The 24,763-nt window shown below is 43.2% G+C and overlaps 1 protein-coding gene across 1 annotated transcript in view; it reads right to left on the bottom strand.

Moving 5' to 3' along the window:
- CPNE8 (copine 8) overlaps nt 1–24,763 on the bottom strand; it is a 250,005-nt gene that overhangs the window by 64,419 nt on the left and 160,823 nt on the right. The window contains exon 14 of the mRNA XM_065399630.1: nt 7,015–7,061. Within this exon, the coding sequence (XP_065255702.1) occupies nt 7,015–7,061 (47 nt within the window). The remainder of the gene's footprint in view (nt 1–7,014; nt 7,062–24,763) is intronic.

Raw genomic sequence — 24,763 nt, 5'->3', positions numbered from 1 at the left:
AAACAAACCCCCAAGGTCCCAGCTATTTGACCTCCTACACCTCGCACGGAAGTGGTTACAGCCCGAGGTGTGCAGCCCAGAGGAGATTTTGGAGACCCTGGTAATCCCATTACATGCGAGGACTGCCACCAGATCTTCGCAAATGGGTAGGCCAGAACGATCCGTCCACCTACGACGAGATGATCCCGCTGGTAGAAAGACGCACAACAGCCAGGGAATTGACCCAACTACCCAAGGAAGGTTGGGCAGCCAAACACCTGGGGAGTCCTAGGTGGAAGGGGGGGGGAGCGAAAACCAGCGGGGACCCCAGAAGGAAGGGATTGGCCTGAGTGGGGGGAACCCTGGGACTAAACCCCCTGACCTCCGTGATAGGGGAATGATTAGAAGCAATTATAGATGTTATGCATGTGGGGACACATAGCAGCACAGTGTCCTAGCACCGAGGAGCCTATACAATGTAACTTGGGGGATTGAGAGGTCCCGTGCTCCCTTATTCACCTTGCGGGTGTCGCATTAGCCCCACATAACTACACCAGGCTGGTGAAGATAAATAGAGCAGAGACTACAGCACGTGTGGACTACGGGAGTGTTTTCACCCTTATATCGGGTAAGCTGGTAAAAAGTAGCCAGCTGCTACAAGCCAAACGCGTAGCAGTGACGTGCGTGCATGGGGCCATGAGCCATTACACCACCATCCCGATGGAGATAGAGGTTCAGGGGAACCCCATTGAGGTGACAGTGGGCGTAGTTCCTAAACTCCCATATCCTGTAGTCATTGGGAGAGACTATCCAGGGTTTGATAATTTACTTCCCCTGGAGAGGCTGGAGGGAGGTGGGGACCCTGAGGGCAGTGACTCATCACCAGGGGAATGTCAACCCCCGATGTTCGCTGAGATTTCTCAGGATCTGTTATCAGTCCCCCAAAAGACCCAGAAGACAAAAAAAGAGAGGAAGGCTGCAAAAGCTTTTGGAACCCGGATCCTGACCCAGGGCCAGAAGACTGCCCTAAGAGACAGATAGACACGAGCAGCCATCAGAAAAACTACCACCATGGAAGGTGAGCCGGAGGCTGGCCCCAGCCGTGATGGCGGCGAGCCGTTGGAAGAAGCAGAAACCGGCCCCTGGGAGCTCGGGCAGGTTAGTCCCGGGAGAGAGACTTTCGGGTGGGACCAGGCAGAGGACCCTAGATATGATAACGCCAGGAAAGAGGTGGCCGAGATAGATGGGATACCCGTGGATGGAAATCTCCTGTACCGCGTGGTGCAAATGCAGGAGCAAGAGATACATCAACTTCTGGTGCCATGAAAACATCAAAAAGCCATATTGAGCCTCGCCCACAGTCACCTCTTTGGAGGACACCTAGGGGTAGAGAAAACCCAGGCACGGATTCTGCGGAGTTTCTTCTGGCGTGGAGTACACAAAGATGTCCGGCGATACTGCACCTCTTGTCTGGAGTGTCAGCTACATAGCCCTCGCCCACACTTGCGGGCCCCTTTGATACCTCTTCCAATAATAGAGATACCATTTGAACACATAGCCATGGATCTGGTTGGGCCCCTAGAGAAGACAGCTCGGGGCCACCAACATGTGCTGGTTGTACTAGACTATGCAACCTGATACCAGGAAGCCGTCCCCCTACGCAACACAGCTTCCAAGACAATAGCTAAGGAGCTAGTACAGATCTTTGCCCGGGTTGGGCTACCCAAGGAGATATTGACTGATCAAGGGACACCTTTTGTGTCCAAGTTGATGAAAGATCTCTGTTCATTGCTCCATGTAAAAGCCCTATGGACCTCTGTATACCATCCACAAACAGATGGCCTTGTGGAAAGTTTCAATAGGACCCTCAAGGCCAGGATCAGGAAAGTGGTGAGCCGGGATGGGAAAGATTGGGATACCCTATTGCCTTACCTCACGTTCGCCATCCGGGAGGTTCTGCAGGCCTCCAGGGGTTTCTCTCTGTTCGAACTACTATAAAGGGGCACCCCCGGGGCATATTGGATATAGCCAGAGAAGCCTGGGAAGAGGAGCCAAATCCCAGAAGGAACATAGTCGAGCATGTACTGCAGATGAGGGATGGGATAGCCTGAGTTACGCCCATTGTACGGGAACACTTGGAGAAAGCACAGGAGACCCAATGAACCCATTATAACCACCAAGCAGAGCTTCGACAGTTCCAACCAGGGGATCGAGTGATGGTCCTGGTGCTCACAGCAGAAAGTAAACTGTTGGCCCAGTGGCAGGGACCCTACGAAGTGATCGAAGCCATGGGAAAGGTGAACTATAAGGTGCGGCAGCCAGGCCGCAGGAAACTGGAGCAAATTTACCACATCAATCTTCTAAAACCTTGGCGCCATCAAGAGGCATGCTTAGTCACGCAGGAGACCCTTCCCCAGGAGGATAACTTACACGAGCAAGTGAGGATATCACCCGACTTGACACTGATCCGAAAGATCGAGGCAGCCGACATGATTAATCGCAACTGAGATGTGTTCTCTACAAAACCGGGGTTGATGACTGAGACCTATCATCATATCTGCATGATCCCTGGAGCCAAGATAACATTGAGACCCTACCAAATCCCAGCAGCCAAAAGAGAAGAAATCAAGGCCGAAGTAAAGAAAATGTTAGAATTAGGGGTTACTGAAGAACCTTATAGAACGATTGGACTGGACCACTGACTAGTGCCTAACCCTGACGGTACCATGAGATTCTGTGATGACTTTCGCCGACTGAATGAAGCATCCCAATTCGATGCATACCCCATACCACGCATCGACGAACTGGTTGATCGATTGGGTAGTGCCCGATTCTTGACTACACAGGATCTGACAAAAGGGTATTGGCAGATTCCCTTGACTAAAGAAGCTAAAGAAAAGATAGCGTTCTCCACCCCGGACAGGCTATTCCAGTACACTGTCCTTCCTTTTGGGTTACATGGGGCCCCGGCCACATTCCAGCACCTCATGAATAAACTGCTGTGCCCCCATATTAGTTATGCAGCCGCGTACCTAGATGATGTCATAATCCATACGCCAGACTGGGGAACCCACTTGGAGAAAGTTGAGGCAGTACTGCACACCATAAGACGGGCTGGCCTCATCGCTAATCTTGCTAAATGCACCATAGGGCTAGCAGAGGCTAGGTACCTGGGGTATACTGTAGGAAGGGGCATAGTGAAGCCCCAAACGAATAAGCTAGAGGCAATTCAAAACTGGCCCCAGCCAACCCGAAAGAAGCAGGTCTGCACGTTCCTAGGCATGGTAGGCTATTACCGACGTTTTATTCCCCATTTCGCCACTAGGGCAAGTCCCCTAACGGACTTGGTAAAGGCCTGAGGTCCAGACATGGTGAAGTGGACCGACGCAGCAGAGGGGGTGTTCACAGACCTTCGGACAGCCCTTTGTAATGACCCCGTATTCATAGACTGCAGACTTTGACAAGGAATTTATTTTACAAATAGATGCTTCCGAGGTGGGGTTGTGGGCGGTTCTGTCGCAAACGGTGGGAGAAGAGGAACAGCCGATCGTCTACCTAAGCAGAAAGCTGCTTCCAAGAGAACAGAAATACGCAGTAGTCGAGAGAGAATGCCTTGCTGTCAAATGGGCCATGGAGACACTGCGTTATTACCTCTTAGGCCGGTGATTTACTCTTGTGATGGACCATGCACCGCTCCAGTGGATGCACCGGAATAAGGAAAAGAATGCAAGGGTCACCAAGTGGTTCTTATCCCTCCGACCATTCCAGTTCCACATACGGCACAGGGCTGGATGCCACCATGGCAACGCTGATGGTCTGTCACGAGCACACTCCCTGGCGTCCCAAGTTGCCCAACTATATGGTGTTGAGCGGGGGTGGGGGGTGGGGGAAGAGGTGATATGTGATGGGGCAAGGCCAGATGGCTATAGGAAAGTAGTGAGAAACAGGTATGTTAGCCCCAGGCTAACCAAATCCCTGTTACCATGGTAACCAAATGGCAGTTGCTCCAGGTTAATCAAGACACCTGGGGCCAATTAAGATCCTCCCAGAAAGCAGTGGAGACAGCTAGGTTGATTGGGACACCTGAAGCCAATCAGGGGCTGGCTGAAACTAGTTAAAAACCTCCCAGTTAGTCAGGTGGGCATGCATGTCAGGAGCTGTGGGAGGAAGTTGTACTGTTGGAGAGACTGAGCAGTACACACCACACAAGGCACAAGGAAGGAGGCCCTGAGGTAAGGGTGAAGTGGAGCTTGAGGAAGTGGGGGCTGCTGTGGGGAAGTAGCCCAGGGAATTGTATGCATCCTATTTCTAAAAGGTCAGCTACCATAGCTGATACTATTAGGGTCCCTGGGCTGGAGCCTGGAGTAGACAGCGGGCCTGGACTCCCCCCTTTGTCCCCCTGATTAATCACTGAGACTGGGAGACAACAGAGACTGTGCAAGGGAGGATAGTTTCTCCTCACCTCCCTCGCTGGCTTATGATGAAAATGGCTCAGTAGGCTAAATATCACAAGCTAAATATGAATCACCAGTGCAACACTATTGCAAAAAAAGCAAACAATTCTGGCATGTATTAGCAGGAGTGTTGTAAGCAAGACATGAGAAGTAATTCTTCTGCTCTACTCCATGCTGACTAGGCCTCAACTGTAGTATTGTGCCCAGTTCTGGATGCCACATTTCAGGAAAGATGTCGACAAATTGGAGAAAACCCATAGAAGAGCAACAAAAATGATTAAATGCCTAGAAAACATGACCTATGAGGGAAGATTGAAAAAATTGGGTTTTTTTAGTATGGAGAAGAGAAGACTGAGATGGGACATACGTTTTCAAGTACATAAAAAGTTGTTACAAAGAGGAGTGAGAAAAATTATTTTCCTTATCTTCTGAGGACAGGACAAGAAGCAATGGGCTTAAATTGCAGTAAGGGCAGTTTAAGTGGGACATTAGGAAAAACTTCCTGTCGGGTGGTTAAGCACTGGATTAAATTGACCAGGAAGGTGTGGAATCTCCATCATTGGAGATTTTTAAGAGCAAGTGAGACAAACACCTCTCAGGGATGGTCTAGATAATACTTAGTCCTGTCATGAGTGCAGGGGACTTGGTCCCTCTCAAGGTCCCTTCCAGTCCTATGATTCTAAAAACACCTATCACCCGTCAGTGAACACTTTTCACAAAGCAATCACTCCATATCTGGCCTCCCAGTCCTCATCCTCAAAGGAAACCTGCACATCACCTTCAAAAAAATGAGCCTGGGAACTTAAATTCATAACTTTTCTGGACACTAAAAACCATAGTTTTAACAGGGATACTGATTTTATGGCTCATTATAACAATTTGTAACACATCCTACTGCCTCTGCTAACCCTCTGTTGTCCTACGACTGAAGGGATGTTAACTGCCAATTTCAATTTAAGTGATCTCCTACAGCAAGTATGAACCCCTTCTGCTTAACAGTTTGTCCCACCTTTTATTTAGCTTGGACACTCTGGTTACTTTATCTAGACCTGAGGAAGAACTCTGTGAAGCTCGGAAGCTTGTCCCTTCCACCAACAGAAGTTGGTCCAATAAAAGTTATTACCCCACCTACCTTGTCTCTCTTCTATCGCCAGTGCTATTCAATATCACCATTGCTGGTTGAGGGGTAAGCTTGAAGAGGCATCTGTCAGTGGCACTGAGGTGAATGCCATGTTACTTTGAGACCTCAAATATGACAACAGCATTGCCTTGTTGGCTCAATATGGTGAATCACTACAGCTGATATGGTCAGGCAAGAAGCAGCGCACATTGGTCTGATTATTAATTCAGATAAAATTACCTTCAAGCAGCCTCCAAATCTAGATTACAATCAGCTTAGTATTAACTTGTTTGGATGGGAGACGGAGCAGGTGACAACGGTCAACTATTTGGAAAGCATCATAGACAATGCTCGAGGAGGTTTGAAAGATATAAATGGTTGTATAGCAGTAACTGACCTCACGTTTTGAGCTCTTCAGTGGCCTTTGTGGAGACTTTGTGACATCAAATTTACCAGAAAGCTGAAGATTTATACAAAACAGTTACACTATCTTTACTTCATGGAAATAAAACGTGGGTGCTGAGGAAGGCTGAAGAGCAGGGAACTGATGTTTCTGAACATAAGAACAGCCATACTGGGTCAGACTAAAGGTACATCTAACCCAGTATCCTGTCTTCCGATAGTGGCCAATGCCAGGTGCCCCAGAGGGAATGAACAGAACAGGTAAACATCAAGTGATCCATCCCCCTGTCGCCCATTCCCAGCTTCTGGCACACAGAGGCTAGGGACACCATCCCTGCCCATCCTGGCTAATAGCCATTGATGGATCTATCCTCCATGAATTTATCTAGTTCTTTTTTTTAACCTTTTTATAGTCTTGGCCTTCACAACATCCTCTGGAAAGGAGTGCCACAGGTTGACTGTGCATCTTGATTCTGGTTGTCTTCATCAGCTATTTCATATAAGTTGCAGGAGAAGATTAGCAATGAAGATATTCATGGCTGAACTCAGCAACCACCTCTATCGGCACTGGTTTGGTTTTGAAGGCTTTCTTGGAAGGAAGATTAACGAATTACAAAGCATGTTTACTAAGGAATGCTGCTACACGGTCAGTGATCATGTGGTCACCAAAAGCTTTGGTGGCATGATAAGATCGCCAATGGTGGATATATTGGCCTCCTTGCCTTGATAATAATGAACATGATGTTTGCAGGCCATCACAATGTTCACTTTGCTTGTTTATTATATCTCTTCCTCCCAACCCATTGTCTGTCTTGTCTATTTAAACTATAAGCTCTTTGGGGTAGGAACTCTCTCTTACTCTATGTTTGTACATTATAATAATGGGGCTTTGATACAGTAGGGGCCACTAAGCATTATAGTGACACAAATAATACACAATAATTGCAAATCTAAGCTGTGTAGAATAAATATAGAAATACGTATGTAGTACTAAAGAAAAAATTGTTCTGAAGCTGGACATAGCATTCAATTTTACAAGAAGCTACTTTTGCTACTCACCATTTGATGCTGTGAAATCAATAGCCACTGTGAAATTGATTTGGGTTCTGTCAAACAAGCAAATAGGAATCTTGTTAATAATACTATTGATAGTTGGAAAAATATGCAAGGGAGATAATATATCTTTTAATGCATTAGCTTTATGGTCAAAAGGTATCACTGCAAAATTCAGGTTAAAATCATTGTGCATTATTTTGTCTTTTATACAGTGTCATCAATTAAGCATCAATTCTTGAGGTTACTACTCTTCGAAACATAATTCTCCCTTACCTGTAAATTACATTTGTGTAAGTCTCTCTCTCCCTTTACATATGTAGAAGCGTTATACAACTGGGTGGGTTTTCAGTGGTCCCATCTTGGAGAAACCTGTCCACCTCACCAAAGCTTCAGTTCAAAATACTTTACCAATTAATTTTATAGCAATAACTTCATACACTATACACAGTATATGACATGTCTGGCTTTCATTTATTTTTGTCCCACCCCCCTCCGTTGGCCTTCCCCTTCTCCCTGACTTCAATACCAGGCAAACTGGTTGAAACACAATATGTTGGGGAAGAATCAACACGGCTTTTGTAAAGAGTAATGAAGCCTAACCAATTATTAGAATTCCTTGAGGATTTTAACAAGCATGTGAACAAAGGGAGATCTAGTGAAGTGGTTCTCAAACTAGGGCCGCCGCTTGTTCAGGGAAAGCCCCTGGCGGTCCGGGCCAGTTTGTTTACCTGCCGCGTCCGGCCGATCGCGGCTCCCACTGGCCGGGGTTCGCCGCTCCAGGCCAATGGGGGCTGCCACTGATCTAGTGGATATGGCGTACTTCTTCGACTTTCACAAAGCCTTTGACAAGGTCCCACGCCAAAGACTTCTCATGGATCGGTAATGGTTAAAAGATAGGAAATTAAGAGTAGGAATAAATGGTCAGTTTTCAGAGAGGAGTGAGGTAAGTAGTGGGGTCCCCAATGATCTGTACAGGACCAGTGCTGTTCAATAAATGATCTGGAAAGGGGGGTAAACAGTAAGGCAGCAAAATTGGCAGATGATATAAAATTACTCAAGATACTTAAGTCCAAAGCTGACTGCAGAGAGTTACAAAGGGATCTCACAAAACAGAGTGACTGGACAACAAAATGGCAGATGAAATTCAGTGTTGATAAAAGTGCAAAGTAATGCACATTAGAAAACATAATCCCAAATATACATACAAAATGATGGGGTCTAAGTTAACTGTAACCATTCAAGAAAGAGATCTTGGAGTCATCATGGATAGTTCCCTGAAAACATCTGTGCAATGCACAGCAGCAGTCAAAAAAGCCAACAGAATGTTAGGAGCCATTAGGAAAGGGATAGCTAATAGACAGAAAATATAATAATGCCCCCATATAAACCTATGGTACACCCACACCTGGAATACTGCATGTTGTTCTGGTTGCCCCATCTCCCAAAGATATATCAGAATTTGAAAAAGTACAGAGAAGGGCAACAAAAAATGATTAGGGGCCTGGAACAGCTTAATATGCGGAGAATTAAAAAGACTGGAACTATTCAGCTTAGAAAAGAAATAACTAAGGAGGGATATGATAAAATCATGAATGGTGTGAAGAAGAAAGTGAATAGGGAACTGTTATTTACCCCTTCCCATAACATGAGAACTAAGGGGTCACCCAATGAAATTAATAGAAAGCAGCTTTAAAACAAACATAAGAAAGTATGTCTTCACACAATGTGAAGTCAATCTGTGGAACTTGTTGCCAGGGGATGTTGTGGAGGCCAAAAGTATAACTGGGTTCAAAAAAGAATTAGATAAGTTCATGGAGGATAGGTCCATCAACAGCTATTAGCCACGCTGGTGAGGGACGCAACCCCATGCTCTAGGTGTCCCTAAATCTCTGCCAGAAGTTGAGACTGGACAACAGGAGATGGATCACTTGATAATTGTCCTGTTCTGTTAATTCTTTCTGAAGCATCTGACATAAGCCACTGTCAGAAGGCACAATACTGGGCTAGATGGACCATTGGTCTGACCCTGTATGGCCATTTTTATACTCTTAATGGCTAGGACAGAGGACACAATCTTGGGTCCAAGAGTCAGCCATCACTAAAGTCAAGTGAGAATTTACTGCCAAGGAACAAATACACTGATTTGCATACCATTTTAATACCAGTTATGATCCACTTTGTTATACACTGCAGGGACTTCCTACCCTTCTTAAGGACAAACCATACTTGGGACCTTCAACAAAAATAAAAAGGAAATCTCAGGACCTGAACTGCTGTGTTCTAATGAAATAGAAAACAGGAGTCATGGTTCTCTTTCATTTGAGGATTTTGGATTGGCAAAAAAAGTAGGGAATGTGACTGTCCTGATCCCAATGGTGTTGAGAATCCACTTTAGGTTTAAAAAGATGGTAACATTTTAAGAGTGGCTTTCACCAGGACAAAGTACAACAGGAAACAAGCAAGACTGAGCAGCCAGCTTACTCACACTATGAGCTAAGGTTCTGACCATAAGGAACACCACTTCTGTAGGGACGCATAGCTCCCGAATCGTCAGCTCACAGGTGCGGCACACTGTGTCTGTGGCTACGAGGCAGGAGTGGCCTTCACCCCAGCGTCTGTGATTAGGAAACATACTGGCTGACTTGATCATCACCCTCGCAGCTGGCTTTCACGTGCACAAGATATGGGTTTGTTATCTTATGTTGTTGTACACTGCATGCTTCTTTTATGCGCAAGAATTTGACCAGTGAGAAGTGTTGTAAGCAGGGAAGTAGAAAGAATAAAAACCTCAGGGAAAAGTCCCTGGGGTTTTTTTTTTTTGGCTGTCTGGCTACCACAGACCAGGAGTTCTGTTTCCTTTCTTCTCTCGTCGCCACAACTTCAATTTGGAGTTCTATCCTGAAAAGCATCTATGTAAAAATGGCAATTTAGAGACATGATTACTGATGTTAGTGACAGAGAAGCTGTTGTTTTTTTTTAAATTTCAGCCCTTTTAAGACTAGAACTAGAACAGCAAAGATTGAGTGAGCAATAGTCTATTCCCCCCTTGTGCACTGACATATTTTTGTTAAGTTCCAACCATCTAGTATACTTATTACTTGAGTGTCCTGCAGCAGCAAATGGCCTTGATCTGCTGCCATTTCTCCCAGTCTGAAAAAATTGGGGATGGAATAAAAAGTGCTTCATGACTAGGTGCTTGAATTCTATTGCATAAACTCCAACAATTTGTAGTTATTAGGCAGATAATGGCAGATCCTACCTCTCAAGAAAGGCGAGACTTGCCAATACCTGTTGTGTCAGGAAGTCTTCAGTTCCCTTGGAATACTCATAATTTGTCTGAAATCCATGGAGATCAGTTTATGAAAACCTTTAAAACTTAGACTGGAAACCGGACTTCGCTGAGGAGAGATAAAAGCTGTTGTAATCTTTCTGAAAGTATCAGAAACTTTGTAATCTTATGAAATAAGGCCTGCTGTTTTGCTTTATCCAGAGTCTGACCCAAAAGATGCTTGTCTTCTAAGGGTATGGCTATCAAGCTTCACTTGACCTTCATCATCAGGCTGTCAGGACCTCAGGCACATTACCATTTTGCATAGCTTATTGGCTATAAGGAACAAAGATGATGAGAAGCAGTGCAGGCCTGCCAGCTTTAGGGTAATGTACAAGAGAGTCTTCAGGCTATTTCCTTTGTCATGAAAGGGATAGCCAAAACAGCATAAGGTCAAGGACACTTACTTCACCTGAAGAGTTATTCTTGGTGTCCTTGCTGTCTCTGCTGGTAACAGCAGCTGCTGGGTTGCATTCTCCCTGCCTTTTTAAAAAAAGGCCCTTTGATGTGAGACACTGTATGAGGGGAAAGACCAGTCTTTTATAGGTGTTGTGGCTCAGGCACATAAAATCTCATTAGGAACTGACAGGGTGGAAGAAAAGAGGAATTTGTCATCCAGCCAAAATTCAAGCAATTTTTCCTCAGAGTAGGAAAAGCAACCTCTTTGTGCACTTGTTTCTGGGTCTGCCATTCCGAGCTGCCTGGCAGCAGGAGACTGGGCCAGACAGATACTGAGTACAGCAGAGAGGAACAGGAAGAAGTACAGGCAAAAACCAGATAAAAGAAGAAAAACAGTTGGCATAAGTAGAAAAAACTAAGACTAAATCTCAATTGGAAAATTAACAAAATTTTTTCACCCATCAGCCTTTTGCTAGTCTGTCTGTTGGACACAGTTTCTGAAGAATTCCTCACTGTGGCATCATCTACTGCATTGCTTTATAACTGTCCATATGCTGTCCCAGGTAAGAGGAACCCAATGATGAGGATTTGTGGATAATTCCTTGAAAAAGAAATGCTGATTCCTGCCTACATGGGGGACAACATTTTGCTTTGCCCTGTGGGACTTGAAGGAGTCTTTAACCACCTGATATAGCCATTAGCTACTGAAAAGCATGAGAAATATTGACTCTTTTCATGCCAATCGATGCCTACCTCCATTAGGATAAAAGGCTTCAAACTACAACCAACCCTAGCTCTCAACTTGGTGAGCTAGAAGCTTCTATCGACATCTTTTAGTTATCTGTTTAGTAGATGGGCTAGAGTTGTCACTGAACTCTGGTGATTCACTGGTTTGTCATGGCTTCTGTGTCCTAATTCTTATATAAGGGATTCTTGCTGTGGTACTCAGAATTCTGTTGATCACCATATTTGGAAATGGGATGGGATGGGATCTCCCCCCTCCCCCCCCTCCCATCCCCAAGCAGCTTGGTCTAGCCTTTGTTTTGTGGGGAACTTCATCTTTTCCTGCATGTCTCTAGAAGTGCTGTGGCTCATACACAAAAATCCCTATTAGAAACTGACAGGGTGGAATAGAGATCAGCCTCCTCCTCCCCCCCCCCCCCGGCAGGGGGCGAACCCGGCAGCCGTGCTTCTCGCCGGCGCGCTGTGCGCACGGGGCTGAGGTTGGCCTCCTCCCCCCCCCCCCCCATGGCAGGGGGCAAACCGGCAGTCGCGCTTCTCAGCGGCCGGAACAAGGTACGCGCGGGCGGGGCTGTGAGGTCGGCTCTGCCCCGGGGCAGGGGGTGAAGCCGGCAGCTCCCCCCTGCCACTTGCCCGCGGGCCGCACAGTGAGCCCCCGCGGGCCGCATGTTGTGCAGGCCTGGTCTAGGCTTTGCAGTTGAATGAGTCAAAAAGCAGAACCTTACCATTCAGAATAGATTCCCTATGACACATGGACAGGGCCTCATAATTGTGGACAGAGTCTTTTTCCTCAACAAGGGAGGAGTGATAGCTTGAAGATCCTCAGCTTGGGAAGGACACAGTCTCCAAGAAGGTGCTGGATATGGCAGGCTGCTGTTTCCAGTCAACTAAGTAGGTAACTAATGGGATGAGATTTTCTGGCTAAATTAACATTTGGGGAAACTTAGAGAGACAAAGGGGGGTGAGGTAATATCTTTTACTGGACTAACTTCTGTTTGTAAGAGATATAAGCTTTTGAGTTACATCCAGCTCTTCTTCAGATCTGGGAAAGGTACTGAGAGTGTCACAACTAAATACAAGATCAAGCAGATAGTTTAGCACACTGGTTCTCAAACTTCATCGCACTGTGACCTCCACTTCTGACAACAAAAATTACTACAAGACCTCAGGAGGCGGGGACTGAAGCCTCAGCCATCCCAGCCCCGCTGCCCTGGGCGGAGAGGGAGCAAAGCTGAAGTCCAAGGGCTTCTGCCCTGGGCAGGAGGCATGTAATCTTAGCCCCCCACCCTCCCTTCCCAGGGCTGAAGCCCTTGGGAAGCCCTTGGACTTCAGCCCCGGGCACTGGGGCTTGGGCTTTGGCCTCGGCCCTAGGCCCCAGCAAGTTTAACACCAGCCTTGGCAACCCCATTAAAATGGGGTCCTGACCCACTTTGGGGTCCCGACCCAGTTTGAGAACCCCTGGTTTAGCATAAGTAGTTAGAATATATGCTAAGGGACCATTCAAAGTGAAGTGGCCCATTAACACCTCTGTAGTCATAGAACAAAAAAGTTAGTGTGTTACAGATTGTTGGAATAAGCCATAAATCTAGTATCTTTATTAAGACTATGAACTTTAGTGTCTAGCTAAATTATGAATTTAAGCTCCAAGGCTCATATTTTGAAAGCGTTGTGCAGGTTTCCTTTGAGGATGAGGACTGAGAGATCAGATATAATGTGATTGCTTTGTGAAAAGTATTCACCAACAGATGATATAGCATTTTTGTCTTTTATCATTTTCCTGTTTGAGTTCATTTGAGAGCACAGAGATTGCCTGGTTTCACCCACATAGTTTTATTTGGGCATGTAGGCTTTCTACACTAGTACTTTTGTCAGTAAACCTTTTGTTGGTCGGGGTGTGAAAAAACTACACGCCCCTGACTGACAAAAGTGCCAATATGGACAGTGGTATGTGGGTGGGAGATGCTTTCCCGCCGACATAGCTACCGCCACCCAATGGGGGTAGTTTAATTATGCCAGCGGGAGAGAGCTCTCCCCCTGGCATAGAATGGCTACCCGGGAGACCTTACAGCGGCACAGGTCGGTAGTAACCTTACCGCTGTAAGGTCGGTAGTGTAGACATAGCCTTAGCGTACTGAATAAAGTACACCACGTGTTGTGATAGGCATGGGTAGGACCCATAGATCTTGAAAGGTGTGTTGTGGAAGTTGATCATTGTAGCAGTGGAGATATGCCTGCAAGTTTTGCACCTGTTGTTCTGTCAGGGTCTGGTGCCACTTAGATTTGGTGTATCCTGGTCTGTGCAGAGTTTGCTTCTGGCGATGAGCTTGGAGAGGCTGGGCAGTTGTTTGAATGTAATTTGTATTACATGATTTCATAAAATTGCAGCCCTCTGTTTTTAACCCAAGCAGAAGAACAAGGAATGTAGGTCACACTTACAGGATTGGGAATTCTATCCAGCAAAGCAGTGACTCTGAGAAACAATTAGGAGTAGTGGGTAGATAATCAGCTGAACATGAGCTCCCAGTGTGATGCTGTGGCCAAAAGGGCTAATGCATACTGAGATGCATAAACAGGGGAATCTTAAGTAGGAGTAGAGAAGTGATTTTACCTCTGTATTTGGCAGTGGTGCGACTGCTGCTGGAATACGGTGTTCAGGTCTGGTGCTCAGAATTCAAGAAAGATGTTGATAAATTAGAGAAGGTTCAGAGAAGAGCCACAAGAACGATTAAAGGATTAGAAGACATGTCTTAGCGTGATAGATTCAAAGAGCTCAATCTATTTAGTTTAACAAAGAGAAGATTAAGGGGTGACTTGATTACAGTATTCAAGTATCTACACGGGGAACAAATATTTAATAATTGGCTCTTCAATCTAGCAGAGATAGGTATGGCTGGAAGTTGAAGCTAGACTTCAGACTGGAAATAAGGCAGAACTTTTAAACGGTGAGAGTGATTAGCCACTGGAACAATTTACCAAGAGTCATGGTGGATACTCCATTTCTGACAAATTTTAAATCAAGATTGGATGTTTTTCTAAAAGATATGCTCTAGGAATTGTTTTGGGGATGTACTTTTGCCTGTACTATACAGGAGGTCAGACCAGATGACCACAATGGCCCTTCTGGCCTTGGAATCAATGAAGCGTGTTTGTGTGTGTCAATTTCATACCTATAATAATTGTGATATAAAATAAGACCAAAGCAAACACTTATCTTTATGAGTTATCCTTTCATTTTAATCTATGCTTGTTTTAGAGTTATTTCTATAGAGAAATTAATAAGAAGTAGAACCAATAACTTTCTCCTCCCACCGCCACAACCAAATGTAAACGTAAAGTATTTATGCAATGATCACACAGAGGTCACTAGATTTCCTTTAGTGTTACTTTAGCTGTCATCTCATATTACAGATGCATAGCCAGAGAGAACAACATTACCAAAGACCAAGACAGCTATAATAAACACTGTAAATACAGTTCTCCAAGCTCCACAGTTCTGCACTGTGACTTCACATAGTTTCCTACGCTCTGATGTTTTGCACCTTTATAGTATGTAGTTGAAACATTCAGCCCTCAAACTGATCTCATGCAGCATCAGAGAAAGAAGCTGCAGAAAACTGGAAACCCAGTTATACAGTGCAGCAATAGCCTTTGGGAGAAAAGGATAAGGAGACTGTAGGAAAAATAATACCGGGGGGGGGGGGGGGGAAAACCCCCACTATGGATAATCCTAGTAGTTTAGCCATATTAAATTTGCTTAAGTATTCCTTGAACAGAAAATAGGTATGGAAGCTTTTACCCAACATTCACTTGCAAAGAACACTGGAGCCAGTTAAGGAAATTTTTTCAAAGATAAGAATTGAGTTGCAAACATGCATGCCCCTGTGTGAAGGGTTATTACGGAGGAGTATGAGCTCCACCATAGTTAAGTTTCAGCAGAATTTTCCCTATAACAGGTAAATACGATAAAGCATGAATCACATGGCCATAATTGAAACAGTCTGGGAAAACTAACTTCAGAAACTATCTGTTGTGGAAATACCAGAGATGAACATTTTATAAACCAAGAAGGATGATTAGTTTATTCATTTGCATAACATTCCTCAGAATACTTTTGTCTACGTTCTGGAAACAAACTAAAAGTTATGGACATGCTTTACAGTGCACTGAACTTATTTTTCTGCAATTCATTATGTTAAATTATTTTTAATAGAATCTAATAATGTTTTATTTGAATCTTCCAATTTCAATCCAGTTTCATTATTACTATCATTTTGTGTGTTCATTAACAAATAAAAATATGTTTTACTTTACTACATTCTGGTAACTCTCACACTGCACTGTTTGGTATGTTAAGAAATACCCAGTACACAGGCCACCTAAGCAGTTATGTCGCAGTTCCAGTCTTCAATACCTAATGGAATGAAGGTCAATTTTTTTTTAAATGGCTGCCTAAAGTTGAGCTTCTACACCGATATTTAGGTGCATGATTAAATAAAATGAATTTCAAAAGTATCAAGACCTAGCAGCTTTCACTTTTAAAATCTTGGCTTAAATGTTTAAATCCTGTAAGCACAGTGTACTTTATTAATTAGTTTTAGTTGAACAAAGCCAAGTACAGCTTTATTTAATCTATATGAGGCTGTTTTGCAAGCAATGATATAGCATTATCTAACAGCAATTATTTTTAACGTGCTGAGATACCATAGTGATGGACCCAGGATAAGGTGGATGGACTGACAGACAGAAGTGATGTTCTGACTTCACTAGGATTTTAGGGAGAACTCTATTTTATATGATGTTTGGAGAATTGTCACTCTAATTATTCAAACTAACATCATGAGTATGATGTATTTATTTTTTAATATTGAACTAAAGTCTACAAAATTTATGTAATTAAAGTCCCTTATAATTTATTGTATGTAAATAGATTATTTAAGAACTTAGACCAGGAAAAAAGGTAGTGATTTCTAAACTGAAATATATGCAAGCATAATCTGAGTGATTTTTGTCCTGCATATTAATGTAATTTTAGAGAAAGAATATTTGAGAAATTAATCATAGAATCGTAGGACAGGAAGGGACCTCGAGCGGTCATCTAATCCAGTCCCCTGCACTCATAGCAGGACTAAGTATTATGTGGACCATCCCTGACAGGGGTTTGTCTAATCTGCTCTTAAAAATCTCCAGGTGTGTTTAGTTCAGTCACAAAGTAGAAAGAATGCCTTACAATAGGTGTTATAGCTTTCCAAAGTAACCAATTTTAAAGGGGCAAGATTAAGCAATAAAGATGCCAACAAAAGTATTTTCAAACTATTTTTAAAAATTGCAGTTGAAACCCCTAAAAAAGTCATTAGAAGATTTAAAATTCTTAATAAAATACCTTCCCCCCCCCCCAACAAAACATATATGAACACTATATTTTTATTCCTCTTGTGCTTTCTCTGATTATGTTTAAAAGCACCTATAATAAATACACAGAGACACTATAGAGTTCTCATGTCCCGCAGTTCAAGGGCATTTACTGACTGAATGTCGTCAAATTTAAAGTTTTTAAGTTACCATGAAGCAGGAAATCTATGCAACGCAGTATGTACACAGAATACCACTCTGGAAGTCAAAACTATGACATTTGTTAAATGCAGAAGACAAGCATTCTAACAGTACAGTACTGGTAAATTTGTTTGAATCCATGCCCTTCCTTAGACACAGCAGGCCTTCATAGTTCAGGAATGAATCATTCTTATAACCCTACAACAACGTGGGTGAAACCCACCCATCTATTCAATTATGAAAAACAACAACATTTTGCAATAAGTGCAATTATGGCAACTAAGCAGATGCATAACTCTGGCATTACATAACTTTTGAGTGCTTCACTCTGCAACCTTAATAGTGCTCTTTACCACAGTTTTATAGTATATAATTTCCTAAGTTTTAAAAAAAGCAAATTGAAAAATAGAAATTCTAGCATGCGGCATCATACTGACACCCAGATGGTCCATCAACATGATTTGAACCTTTAGATCCACTGCACAGACCACTTGAGATAAGGGAGTATCTTATAGCAATAGCTAATGTGGATTAAAAGGGACGAGACACACACTTTGCTAGTAGGTTTCACAGATGTTTGCTGACAGCAGAGGAATGGTGAGACTCAGGAACCTTGGCTTCCACTCCAGGCTCTGGAGGGGAGAGTGCTCTAGTAGCCATCGACTCTTCTGCCTATTCCCTCCCAAGCGTGACCCATTCTGCCATGACCCTCCAACCTCTCCGTTTGAGTCCCCTCTCTTCTCCACCCCGGCTCCTTGTCCCAGTTCCATTCTCCCTGCCTCTACAGTGCTAGTTTCCACTCCCCAGATTTCTTATCCCAGTCTCCTTGCCCAGTCAGTCCTAGCTCCTGCTCTGGGTTTGCTGGCCAAGTCCCAAAGTATTCATCACACCCAGTCTAAGTGGTCTATACACAGACTTATTGATCAGCAAGCTGGAGTGTGAATCTACAGTGCACCAGCGTGTCACACAATAAGTGGCCATGTGGACACTGCTGCTGCACAGTAAAAGTTACATAGTACCCTTTGACTTACTGCTGTTTGAAACAGTTCCCTCCTCCCCGCTCGTCTGAGCTCTCTCCCCCTAACACACACCACTGGCTCCAGGTTCTAGTTTCCTTACCCAGGCAACTCAGCCTCCCACACCAACAGGGCTGGCTCCAGGCACCAGCTTGGCAAGCAGGTGCTTGGGGCGGCCACTCCGGAGAGGGGCGGCAGGTCCAGCTATTCGGCGGCAATTCGGCGGACGGTCCCTCACTCCCGCTCGGAGCGAAGGACCTTCCACCGAATTGCCGCCGCAGATCGCGATCGCGGCTTTTTTTTTTTTTTTTTTTTTTTTGTCTGCTTGGGGCGGCCAAAACCCTGGAGCCGGCCCTGCACACCAACCCCCTCCCTCAGCCTTTTGCCCAGTCTCTTTATCCAGACAGTCACATTTCTGCCTCTGCACCTCAGCCTCTTGCCAGGTCTATTTTCCCTTTCCAAAGCTCATTCACCTCTACACTGGTTCCTATCTTCAGGCTCCTTGATCATCCACAGTCCCAGTCTCCTACCCTCTCCTCATATATCATCATAAGTCCTTCCCTTGTTAACGGGCTCCCAGTCCCCCACATAGTTTTCCTCACCATCTCCTAATCGTCTCTCTCCGGCTCCTAGTCCTGGTCTCCATGCCCAATCAGTTACTGCCTCCCCTACTCCTTCCATCTCTCAGTCCCAATCTCCTTGCCCAACAAAGCCCATTTCATCTCCATCCCTCCAGCTCAGGCCTCCAATCCCAGATCCCCCAGTTCCTAGTCTCAGTCTCCTTGCCCAACCAGTCCAGCCTGCCCTGAAGAATGCCACAATCTATGTAACATACCACAGCTGAAAAGCCAACCTGTCATATGTCTTTAATTTCAGAGGTATGCTGTGGCACAAAATGTTGCAGCTCTGACTCCAATATTTTGCTCCACGAAATTGGCACATGCATTATATTGAGCTATGTAATTTGTGATGGCAAGAGTCAATTAAATTGCAGGAGATGGAGATAAATATATTTTATTTCATATATACATTCTAGGACTTCCAATTAATCGCCGTTAACTCACGCGATTAACTCAAAACAAATTAATCATGATTAATCACAGTTTTAATAGCACTGTTAAACAATAGAATACCAATTGAAATGTATTAAATATTTTTGGATGTTTTTCTACATTTTCAAATATATTGATTTCAAGTACAACACAGAATACAAGGTGTACAGTGACTTTGCATTATTATTTTCATTACAAATATTTGCACTATAAAAATGATACACAGAAGAAATAGTATTTTTCAATTCACCTCATACAATACCGTAAGGTAATCTCTTGACCGTGAAACTGCAATTTAAAAATGTAGATTTTTTTTTGTTACGTAACTACACTCAAAAACAAACCAATGTCAAACTTTAGCGCCTACAAGTCCATTCAGTCCCACTACTTTATGTTTACGGGAGATAATGCTGCCGGCTTCATTTTAAGAACACTTTCACTGCCGATTTGAAAAAACACAAAGAAGATACCAATGTAAGATTTCTAAAGATAGCTATAGCACTCGACCCAAGGGTTAAGAATCTAAAGTGCCTTCAAAATCTGAGAGGGATGAGGTGTGGAGCATGCTTTCAGAAGTCTTAAAAGAGCAACACTCTGATGTGGAAACTACAGAATCCAAACCACCAAAAAAGAAAATCAACCTTCTGCTGGTGGCATCCGACTCAGATTATGAAAGTGAACATGCGTCAGTCTGCACTGCTTTGGATCGTTATTGAGCAGAGCCCATCATCAGCATGGACGCATGTCCTATAGAATTGTGATTGAAGCATGAAGGGACGTATGAATCTTTAATGCATCTGGAACGTAAATATCTTGCGACGCCAGCTACAACAGTGCCATGTGAACACCTGTTCTCACTTTCAGGTGACATTGTAAGCAAAAAGCAGGCAGCATTATCTCCTGCAAATGAAAACATACTTGTTTGTCTGAGTCACTGATTGAACAAGAAATAGGTCTGAGTGGACTTCTAAGCCCTAAAGTTTTACATTGTTTTATTTTTGAATTCAGCTTTTTTTTGTACGTAATTCTACATTTGTAAGTTCAACTTTCATGATAAATAAGTTGTATTACAGTACTTGTATGAGGTGAATTGAAAAATACTATTTCTTTTGTTTTTTATAGCACAAATATTTGTAATAAAAATATAAAGTGAGCATTATACACTTTGTTCTGTGTTGTAATTGAAATCAATATATTTGAAAATGTAAAAAACATTCAAAAATATTAAAAAAATCGTATTCTATTATTAACAGCGCGATTAATCACAATTAATATTTTTAATTGCTTGACAGACCTAATACATTCACACACAACGTGAAATAGCTGTACTCAGATGTTTGAGCTAGGACTGTTTATTCTTTCATATATTGTTTGCAATATTAACCCCAGTCTTCTGATCTAAATTATGTATTGTAAAGAAATGTCTAAAACATGTTTTTGATTGGAGTGGACAGAAGAGAGAGCAAGGAGATACATGATTTATTATAGGTAGGATTACATATATTCATGAACACTACAATCTTACTACTTTTCAAATGATCTGTGGATGAGAGTAATTTTTTTAATATATAAAAAGATTGTCATGCTTTATAGAAGAGTTTGAAATGATACTGTCTAATTCAGCTAACTGCTCACCCTTAAAGGCAAAGTTTCCAACATTATGTTTAAAGCCTTACTGTAAACTGAAATGTTGAGATTGCAAACAAATAGTTTAAGATTTTGCAATTCTGTAATAATTATATACACACACAACTGAAATTCTCATATGACAATTACCCATGTTCAATATTTGAAACTTTATAAAGATTTTGATGCTTCATAGATTTTGATTTTTTTTCCTTTTGAAACAATGTATTTGTTTGCTTCCCCCCCCCCCCCCAACTCCCTTGATTTTAACACATTATATGTATGATAACTGGATAATAGAATCTTAGAATTTAGAAGAAGGAAAGACCTATTAGATTATCCAGTCAATCTCTTTGTTGGTGCAGGATTGTTTCCTTCAGCCTGTGCATTTTGTGCTTTGTCCTGTCTAGTCATGGAAGTCCCATGTAACAGGACTTCCATCACTTCTCTTTGGAGACTCCTACATAGTTAAATACAATATCACCATCAGGAAGTTTTTCCATATGTGAACTCTATATTTTCTCTCTCTCAGGTTTATCTCATTTTCCCAGTTATACCCCAAGGTTCCAGGGGCACACCAGAATTATGTAGCTAAAATTTCATAATTAAGTGGCTGTTGCACACAAGCCCTTGTCCCCTCACTTTATGCACATCATCCAATACATTGTGATTAGTACAGTGAATAGAGAGGGCTTTTAGCATCTAAATAAAGTGTGGGTGTCCATCTGTAGTATTGGGAAGGAAAGCATCTCTTTCTATCCTCCCCCACTTTTGGCAGAGACAAATATGACTTTACATTTTGTGGTGGGAAGAGGACTGAATTCCTCATTTCTCATGCCAGCAAATTTCAACAGCAAGCAGTTGCTCTACTGTACACCCCATTCCAATAAATACTACTAAGCTAAAGATGGAGCACATTGATTTTTCTGTAAATGATCAACTGTGAAATAGGTAACAGTGCCCATATTTAACACATCATCATTAAGCTTCAAGGTTAACATCCAATAAGATGAACATAGTTGTTCATTTCTCTAAGCTGTTTCCAGTCTCAGACATATCACAACATCAATTTATATTTGTCTTCACATTTTTATAGATATCTTTACAGCCATAAGACCTAGAGACTTCAACACAAAAGCACCCTTTGGACCTTCTAACTCCTGGGGCCATCTGGCTGCTGGTTTGTTCCCTGCATAAACTGGAGTAGTCTCAAGGCTGTTCTATTTCATGCCAATTGCCAACAGCCCCCAGGGGCATTCCTGTAGCCAGAGATTACTGGGGCGCTAGGCAGGGCCGGCTCCAGGCACCAACCCACCAAGCTTGTGCTTGGGGCGGCACCTGGAGGGGGGCGGCACGGCACTCCGGCCGCCGGGGAGAGAGGGGCCACGGCCGGGCTCGCCGCCCTCCCCCCGCCGCCCTCCCCCCGGCTGGGGCTCGCCGCCCTCTCGCCGCCCTGCCCCCTGCGCTCTGGCCGCCGGGGGGAGAGCGGAGCCCCGGCTGGGGCTCGCCGCCCTCCTCCCAGGACTCCGGCCGCCCTCCCCCCGGCCGCCGGGGGGAGAGCGGAGCCCCCGCCGGGGCTCGCCGCCCTCCCCCCGGGGCTCTTGCCGCCCTCCCCCCCCCCACGGGGGGGGAAGGGGGGGGCGGCCGGAGTTTTTTTTGCCTGGGGCGGCAAAAATGCCAGAGCCGGCCCTGGCGCTAGGGTACCTCAACCACACCTCAATCCCCTGGCTACTCTGCCTGCATTTCAAATATACAGTGTTGTTGTAGCCATGCTGGTCCCAGGATATTTGAAACACAAGGTGGATGAGGTAATATCTTTTATTGGACCAACTTCTGTTGGTGAGAGAGACAAGATTTTGAGCTTATACAGCTCTTCATCAGATCTGCACTTCAAATGCTATTTACAACTTCTGAAACTTTTCTGATGAGAATGTGTATTGCTAATTACTGAATGGAAAGATGAGATGTTAATTTCTAGTATACTATACCTATTTAAATGTGGGAACCACTGTGTGATGTAGTGGCTGATTTAATATCAATACTTGATGGCAGTACATAAATCCAGTTAGGCAGATATGTCACTTCAGATACAAGAGAGAGATCCCTTACACCCAAGTACATTGAAAATCCAACACTAAGTATAACTCAGAATAAAAGAATTAAAATTGCAAGCCATTGAAGGAATAGTATCTCATCCAAACATCTTTACAAAGACAATATTGATGATACCTAGAATGGCACATCCAGTCAGACTTTTTAAAAGAAGCAGAGCTCAAAACATAATTTAATGAAACCAGGAACTTAATACTGTAGTCCCCATTTGTTATAGTTAAGAGCTGCCAAGTATTTCATTAATGTTAGTCCTAACCACCTCCAATCAATTATCATAAAAATTTTCAACATGCTGCATTGCATAGATGTTTATTTCTAAAAAGGCCAATATTGCATTTGTGCAGAATCACCCTGGGCTAGCTAAAGGAAACAACATGAAATTGAAGAATCACAATTTGGAGACATATTACAGATAGGGGCAAAGTGACTAATGAGGAAAAAATGCCTACTGGAGTAAAGATTAAATGCCATGAAACTGTGTTGGGTAAGGGAAGGAAGAGATAGCGAAGAAAGTAATTCTGATTCCTGATCCTCAGACAACATGTTGCATGTCATATCTGAAAAGAATAATATTGTATACATTTTTTAAAGAGTTATTTTTCTCAAAATCCTGTCTGTTTTTACTGGCATGAATTTATAAGTGATAGTATAAAATCACTAACAAATGAAAAATATTTTGAATAAAAAATTAAATTACACATATTGCTGTTGATACTTTTAGACAGGTAGAACATCCTACTAAATTGTACCCTGTTCTGTTTATAGTACAATGTGGAAAAAGAAAATTATAAATGAAAGTTACTAATGTCAAGGACTGTACAAATGATTTTTTATTTCAGTTTACAGAAAAATATGTAAGATATTGATAATGGTAACTAAGAATCACTTGTATTCACAGCTTGCATTTTATGATATGCCGGACACTTTCAATATATATGTGTAATATATTAAATGAGTGGCTTTTACTCATTCTTTTTGTTACACAAGATTTTTTTTAATACATTCTGGGATAATTCTAAAAAATGCAAGTCTTACCACATAACAGAGAAAAAGAGATGTTTAAATGCAACTTGTCTTGATCCCAGTATCAGTGACTCCAGTAAAGAAAGATACTAAATCCGTTCAAAAGTGATGTTGGTCAACATTCTCCTCCTAACAACAATGATCAGTGTGAATTCCTGGACCCAGTGAAATCAATGGGAGTTTTCCAAATGATTTCTATAGGTCCCCAGGATTTCACTCCAGGTATCCTTTAAAAAAATAATCTATACCTATGTCTATAGAACAGCTGCCTTTAATACCATTGACTACAAGCCATAGCTAACATGTCTCAGGAAAGCAGAAGTCGACAGAGTTGCTTAAGAGCTTTGGTTTCCTTTTTTTTCTTGGAAACCTTAAAGGGTAGCATTGAGGAATTGCTAATCTGCTTCAAGGGTTATCTCATGAGTTTTCAGATGTTCTGTTTCATCATCCTCTTGTTCAAGGTCTGAATAGGACCATTTGGGAGTGGGTAGTGAAGAACTATGGGTTGCGATGCATTCAGGAAACTGACGGGGTAGGGCTGTATTTTCTAGTAATGACTTCCAAAATTGCTTTGGAGTCGAGAACCCTCCCTTTGGGGGGGGGGCAGAAATTCATCAAGAAATCACTCCCAACACCTTTATCAGTAACAAACAAACATTCAGCTCGATCAGTAAGACAGCCCCAGTGTCATCTTCCCCAGCATCAGCCACTGATTAGGGTTCTCCTTACTTTAGGCTCTGGCTGATCCTCATGTGTAGCATGGTGAAGTTTCACAGAGGCAAAATGCTAAGGAGCCTTTGAGGCCTGTACTCTATCACAGGATTCAGACTCTCAGCCTGCCATGTCCCTGCAGCAGAGGCAGTTGCATGTCCATTCTCTGTCACCCCTTCTTCTCAAGAGAGGTT

This window comes from Emys orbicularis, chromosome 1, assembly GCF_028017835.1.
Source record: "Emys orbicularis isolate rEmyOrb1 chromosome 1, rEmyOrb1.hap1, whole genome shotgun sequence".
Lineage (NCBI taxonomy): Eukaryota > Metazoa > Chordata > Testudines > Emydidae > Emys > Emys orbicularis.
Note: the sequence above shows the minus strand (reverse complement) of the source record. Positions and strands in the feature narration are given on the sequence as shown.